This window comes from Triticum dicoccoides, chromosome 5A (genome assembly GCF_002162155.2).
Source record: "Triticum dicoccoides isolate Atlit2015 ecotype Zavitan chromosome 5A, WEW_v2.0, whole genome shotgun sequence".
NCBI lineage: Eukaryota > Viridiplantae > Streptophyta > Magnoliopsida > Poales > Poaceae > Triticum > Triticum dicoccoides.
The window spans coordinates 321,308,564-321,315,470 of NC_041388.1; the positions used below are offsets into that span (position 1 = coordinate 321,308,564).

General features: G+C 44.1%; 1 protein-coding gene across 2 annotated transcripts; it reads left to right on the forward strand.

Moving 5' to 3' along the window:
• The first annotated feature begins 367 nt into the window (after nucleotides 1-367).
• LOC119301235 lies at nucleotides 368-6,482 on the forward strand. Of its 2 annotated transcripts, XR_005146985.1 has the most exons (12): nucleotides 368-1,205; nucleotides 1,293-1,453; nucleotides 1,729-1,789; nucleotides 1,864-1,929; nucleotides 2,022-2,107; nucleotides 2,629-2,686; nucleotides 2,893-3,105; nucleotides 3,318-3,383; nucleotides 3,679-3,758; nucleotides 3,832-3,950; nucleotides 4,028-4,153; nucleotides 6,024-6,482. XR_005146985.1 is itself a non-coding variant. In XM_037578168.1 (11 exons), exons 1-10 carry the CDS (start codon nucleotides 432-434, stop codon nucleotides 3,944-3,946), a joined length of 1,680 nt encoding a protein of 559 aa, XP_037434065.1. In that variant the 5' UTR covers nucleotides 368-431; the 3' UTR covers nucleotides 3,947-3,950; nucleotides 6,024-6,482. The 2 variants fall into 2 exon arrangements, 1 of the variants encoding a protein (XP_037434065.1); XM_037578168.1 differs by lacking the exon at nucleotides 4,028-4,153.
• Nucleotides 6,483-6,907: the final 425 nt, after the last annotated feature.

Here is a 6,907-nt window from a genome sequence, read left to right on the forward strand (position 1 = left end):
GAGAGGTACACCCGATAAGATCAGTTACAACAATATAGTGACTCGTGAGAGAAGGAGGGGATCACGACGTGGATGGAGTCGTGGGCGCGCATGCATGCGTGGGCGCAGTCCCTCCCGAGCGATCCGTGCGCGTGGGCGCCGTCCTTCCCGAGCGCTCTGGGCGAGGCCGTTGTCCTCCTGACAACCGAGGCCCAGTGGCAGATGTGTTTACAGTCCGAGTGATTTCGCTATTGCGGTCCTATTTTTTTAAGGCGCCCCACAAGAAAGTAACCAGGCCTGGTATTATTCCTGCCCGGCCTGGCCCGGCCCGGAACTTCGCGATCCCATCTGACTTTCTTTGTCGCTCCATTCGTGGTCACCACCACCACCACACCCGTTTCCCCGGAAACCCCACAGAACCCTGCAACCACCTCCGCGCGCCGCCGCTCGCCATGGCTGCCGCCGCCGCCAGGGCAGGCGGCCGCCCGTGGCGCGTGATCCCGCGGCCGGTCATGGAGACCGTCCTCCACAACCACGCCCTCCACCCGCGCGTGCCGCAGCCGCTGCTCCTCCACGGCCCCCGGGGCGTCGGCAAGTCCACGCTCCTCCTCAACCGCCTCCTCCCTCAGTGGTCCGAGCCCCCGCACTACGCCGCCTTCGTCGACTTCCTCCACCCCTCCCCCAGTTCCCCTGCTCATGCGCCCTGGTCTCTCCTCGCCGACACGCCCCCCTCCCTGCCCTCTCTCCGCCTCCGGCTCGAGTCCGCGCTGGAGGAACTCACCCGCGCCGCAGTACTCCGAGGTGCCGTCGGTTCCAAGGACGTGCTCGCCGCGCTCTCGCGGTCCCACGGCCTCCACACCGTGCTCTCTCGCCTCGCGGGCCCTGCCTCCCGGCGCGGCCAGGGCACTAACTCGGTTCCGGTGCTCTGGGCAAGGGCTGTCCTAGCTGCAACCTCCTCGGCCCGTGGTGACGACCCCACCTTCCGCATTGGCGAGGGGGAGGCAACGAACTGCTCCATGGAGGAGAGGGCGTACATGCAGGAGGCCATGGCGGCGCTGCGTGTGGCCAAGGAAGTTCTCGGGATGCAAGAGGGATGGAGGAAGGAGGCGGTGCGGGAGATGAATAGGACAGGCCGGTTCTCCCGTCCACTGGCCAATTCGGCCACAGACTGGCCATGCCTCTTGCTGGATGTGTTGTCAGGCGCAGCCGAGGAGGATTTTTTCCAGGTATAATTTTGTGTGACTTCAGTTGGTGCGAGGGTTCATGAGGACAATGTGAGGCAGTGTGCCAGTGATGACATTGTTGATGTGCAGCCAAAGCTGGTGCTGAACAACGTTGATGCCCTGAGGAAGGCGACATGCGAGGACGATACAATGGTACCCGCAGCAGTGTACCATGACAGCTTCATTTGGAGGGTGATAGCACTCGGTGCTAATGAACAGTGCTTACCAGTCATCATGTCCACCTCAGATGGGTAAGTGTCTGCCTGTATGTTTCTGCATGCTATGTTTGATGAATGTTGCATTACTTGAATGAACAGAATGCATAGAGACTAAATGAATGCTCAAAGACTTGCAAGTTGCAACAAGATTAAGAAATTTGTATTGCCTTAGCATACGGTTCTGACCTACTTTGTTGGTTTGTTGTACTATCCACAATACAGATGCACAATTTATCTGTTGATTCAAATGCTAAGAACAGTCTCCATGTAAATTGATAAAATTAATTTTCCTTTTGAAACCATTGCAGATACTATTCTTCCCAAGCATTCGTCGATTTTGGTTTTCCTAATATCTTCATTTCTCGTGAGGTATGCTTAGTTTACTTTTGGACTGTTGTGCTTTTTCCTCGTTTGCCTAAAGTCATGATTACTTTATACCACAGACGTTTGGTTGGACACCACAAGAAGCTAAGCTGCATATGGTTTCTGAGTTCTTCAGTGAACAGGAGGTAGTAAGATTTTATACTTGCTAATTCCGTTTCTTTTCTCCCTTGTGCAAACTGCGTGCATAATTTCCTTCTGATGTTTATTGAAGTTATAGTGGAAAGTCGTTGATGAGCTTCTTGGACCAAACCCACGACAATTATGTGAGATATATATGCTAAAGCAAAAGGCGAATGGCCCAGAGTAAGTAGCATTACTGCTTTTATCAATTAATTCTATAAACTGTCGCTTACAACGGAAGTGTTCGAAGTCTTTAGTCCTCGAGCCTTATTATTTTCAAAAATAACAGTCCCTCTGTTCTTAAATCCATGTCATTTCAGACATGGGCAATCTCTAACATCCAACTTTGACTGTTACTTCTCATCCCACACAGATATCTTAGTAAGAAACTGATAAACGCTAATATTATAAAATGACGAATCTAATAGTACTAATTTTGCGTGTCAAAACTGAATATTTTCTTTATATATCATCAGTCAAAATTAAAAAAGTGTGATTGCAGACATCATCTATTTCCTCATGTTGGTAGTAATCTTCAGCAGGTTAATAGTTTGCAGTTAAGTCTATTGAGTGGCAGAGTTCCATCATATTTTAAGGATTCCAAACATAGTATGTTAAGAGCATCAACCTCAGTCTGTTTGGCACTGCCATGCGTTCATACTTCATGTTACTGCTATTGTTGTTTAATATCCATTTGATTGCAGGGTTTTGCATGACACAAACATTGAGGAAATTATTGACACATACCTGGCACACTTGCAAGTAAGTAAATGTTTTAATCACAGCTGAGGCACCTACACTGTATGAGATGTCATTCTCCTCATCCTGGAAAGCTTTAGTTATTTCTACTTCGCGGATCTGCTCTTTTATTGAAAGTGTGTACTTTTGCATTCAATATCGAAACTAGGAGAAAGCAGCCAATATAAGAGGTAAACGAGCATGACCTCTGTTCCATTTCTGCTCACCAGGTATCTGTTGTGAATCCCGCAATGCAAACAGCATTAAGTATGGTGCAGAAGTTTGCTTCTGATGTACGCGAGGGTAAAGTACCAGAGAACAGATTGTCTTTTGGCGCGCCTTGGAGACATCCACCTCGGGCTGACAATCCTGACATGTGCTATAAGTGGGCAAAGATTCAACTGATGGATTTTGTCCAGTCTTATGTAAACACAGAATTTGGGGTAACTATTACTTTCCTTCTACTACCCAGGCAATTGCATTTCTACAGTAATAAAAATATGGATGTCACATAATAGGGGAAGTGACAAAGTTAGATTGAAATGATAAGATAGTATATCTTCAAAGTTCAAAAGCTCTAGGCGAAGTTCTCATTTTACATCATGTATTTTGTGGATTTCCGGAGTTTTAGAGTTCTTATTTGTGTGTTTTGTAGTTGAATTACCTAGCAGATGATAGCCTGGAAATATTGGATGATCCTGCAGCAGTCGCCATGATGGAGGTATTTCGATCATTTTGCATCAGATACTCAATAGTAGAATCTGTGACAGTTAAACATTTTTAGGTTTGGCCATCGGAATAGAAAACATCAGCAACATCTACAAAGCTAAATTGATATTGCCAGATCTATCATCAAATACAAATATATTTTTATAATGCATACATTTGAATCAACAATTTTAGATGGTCAAAATGCCACCGTGGAAGCCATGTCAATGTCTAAAACTACCTACATTGCAAACTCTGATGGAGTATTGGCCTGATGGTAGGATGCTTATATGTTTGATGTTTGCTAGGTTGGCTTACTTTATCAACAGAGAGATCCATCCTTTGTGCGACCAATCACACGTGGGATTCAGCGTTGTCTTGCTAGATGGTGCGTTCTTGTACTTATGTGTGGTATTGTAAATGTTTTGTTTCTTATGGAACTTTTTTGTGGTTATGCGAAGGCTTGTTCAGCAGAGACTAGAGTTGACCCTTCAAGAATCAATATCATTCTCATGGCAACGTGTAATTCGTGGGCGAAGCTATCGACACTTGATGAAGGAAGTCGGCTACAAGTAACAAGGTATATAAGAAGTTCCCAAATATCCATTAATTCGTTTGAACTTGAAGTGGGGATCTTACACTTCATTTGTTATACAGTTTATGCCAAGAAAAAACAGGTTAATTTCATAATGTGGAACTGACGTGTGATTTTGATGGACTTATATAATATTCATATAAGAACGTTTGAAGCATATATGATTTTGCGATCACTCACATGCACATGTAAGTTTTTTCACCTGTCATAACCATTCGCTATTTTCTGTTCAACCAGTTAGTAACCCAGTATGTATGGATCATTATAGATTTGAATAATAATTCCGTATGTTCAGCTTTCCTCTAATCGGTTACCTCAATCTGTAGCATTACACCATCTGGTGTGAAAATTCACAGCCGTATATAGTATGCCACATCAAGCATTTTCCATTAAATGAAGCAAAGTGTAATTAGCAAACAACAGTCGTTTCCTTTGAAGAGGACCTCACTTTCAAACCACAAACTCTTGTCAAAGAGAACGACCGTCCCTGTAGTTTGTGTTCCTGTAACCTGGTGATTGTTTGGCCATAATGTTTGCATCCAAATGTGTCCTACCTTGTGCTCACTTGATGTCCTATTTAATTTTATTTATTTGCTAGAAGCTGCTAAATTGTGCTGCATATCAAAAATTTCCCTGCCCTTTTCTTCATCTTCAATAAGCCTCTCTCTAATTCCCTTGCCCTTGAGCATCTCATCATGGCCTCACCTTCCTCATTTTTGTGTTTGTTCAAACCCCAAAACTGAAATCACTAGCTTCTCTTCTCCGTGCATTCCATTTGGCCATCGCCTGCCTGTCGTGGCCTTGAATATTTTCATGCCGTGATTGATTTCCCTCTCTTCTTCTTGCACCTAGGTTGTGTGTGCGTGTGTGTTTCTCTCCAATACTCGGGAAACTCTGTCTGATCCAAATTAAATTGTTTTAGAATCTGTGCCAGTGGATCATTTTTAGGTTTAGCCTTCCATCGTTTAATATATGTACAATTATTTCTATACCAGGCAACATATTTTTGTAGAAACTAATAGTCTAAGTGTCACCTTGGACTTGGATACATGTCAGAATCCAAAAAACTTACATTTGGGATCATAGGGAGTTCTACTTTAATTAGATTGCATATGCTGCCAAATGCGTGATCATAGGGATCATAAGTTTGCAGCGTTAATTTGCCAATGCCGTCCAAGTGTGATGTCGACGATGAAGCCAATTTTTAGGCCCATCATTTCAACTAGCTCCGTAGATCCTTAAGTTTGGAAGCTTGTGGTGTTCCAATCAGAATGTGGTCCTGCTAAGCCAATGGAGAGCATCCAACTGTAAGTATAAGTTTGTGCCGATTTAGCATTCTCATGCTGTTCGCTTTCTACTCAGCTTGATAGGCAGATACAGTAAGGAACATTTGAATACATTGGATGGGGATCCAACGATATTAGACATTTCAAGTAGGAAATTGGGCTTTGATGTCTTCATGGATCAGTAGTATGGTGCAGAGTTAGGAATGCCTTTTCTTTCTCGAATGTGAATATTTGGAAGAAGACAGTGGTTCAGCTTCATCAACGAGTATTAACATCCCACTAGCATTTTTTTCTTCTAATATCCTCATTTGCATGCCACATACTATTCTCTAACGATTGATGTTTCATTCAGTATTACCTAGTTGCATATTCCACAAACGAAATGGTGGAGGGTGCGTTTGGTTTGAGTCTTTGAGCCCAAGTTTGACATATCAAAATTTTGTTTGCCCATGGGTTGGCTTATGCTGGCAAGAACAAATGCACTAGAGGCAAAAGGAGCATTGGCATGTTTAAAGTTTGGCATCCATCCAAAGTTCCAAACAAAGACCAATTTTTTGGGCATGACTGAAAAATTGGTAGGGTATATGTTGGCCACAATTAAACATACCCAAATTGTCTGTAGACAAAACATAATAACCATTGTATGCTCTTAAAAGAGAAATAAAAGTGCATTCGTTTGCATACTTCAGCTCTTGTCCTGGAAATTTGCATATCATTAGAGCGATACTTTGTTGCTCAGGCTGTTCAACCTTTCCTGCCGTTTGTTTTTCAGGACGGCTGAGGAATTTTGCAGGTCGCCGGAGGTGGACATCTATTTTAACTAGGAGATCAATCATAGTGGCACTGTGGTTCTTTTAGGTTTATATTCATACATCGTTCTGGATGAAGATTGCCGGCTTTCCATGTCACGAACTGGGAATCTCGCCCAAGTGGGACCGGAAGTCGACACGAAACCCGCTCTGTCTTGGACGTACGATGGCAATAGCAAAAGATAGCACTATTACAATTTTTGGGGGGCATGTTTCTGTAACTAAATATATGATCGAATTCTGCGCCAGTTCATGATCTGACTTGCTCATACGCGCATGATACTACTTTCACTCATAGCGTAGTGGAGTAGAATGAGCATGTGCGCTGTGTCGTGTCATGTGGAACTGGCTGGTCTGCTGAATGTATGTTTGTTACAGTAATTCTTTCGGAATAAGAGGGCGGCCCTTGACTTGATTCCCAACAGATTAATCTAATGATGGAATGAGAGGGCGGCCCTTTGTTGGCACTAGAGTTTTTGAGGGGATTATTAGGGATAATACCCACAGGGATTGGGTGAAACCCCTACTCCACCCAATCCCATCAAATCCTCATTTATCCCCAATCCACTAGGGAGGGGTAGTGTATTGAGTATTCAGAAAAATACATTAGAGTTAGGGGAATTCTAGGGAAAAGTGGGGATAAAATCGGCCAATACATTAGAGTTTGGGGAATTCTAGGGAAAAGTGGGGATAAAATCAGCCAATTGCACTAGAACCAAACGGGCTTTTATGGATAGGAGGGGTTTGAGTTTTTTTAACACAGTAGAGGCGCAAACCCTCATAAATACGCGCATACAATCACCTCTATAAACGCGGACATGGACATCCTATCTCTATGAGCACCTTG

Bases quoted from the DNA above. Each gene is read 5' to 3' on its own strand.
- LOC119301235 (XM_037578168.1), top strand. From the start codon at position 432: ATGGCTGCCGCCGCCGCCAGGGCAGGCGGCCGCCCGTGGCGCGTGATC. The intron at 1,206-1,292 runs GTATAATTTTGT...GTTGATGTGCAG, and splicing joins CCGAGGAGGATTTTTTCCAG to CCAAAGCTGGTGCTGAACAA. The intron at 1,930-2,021 runs GTAGTAAGATTT...TTGAAGTTATAG, and splicing joins AGTTCTTCAGTGAACAGGAG to TGGAAAGTCGTTGATGAGCT.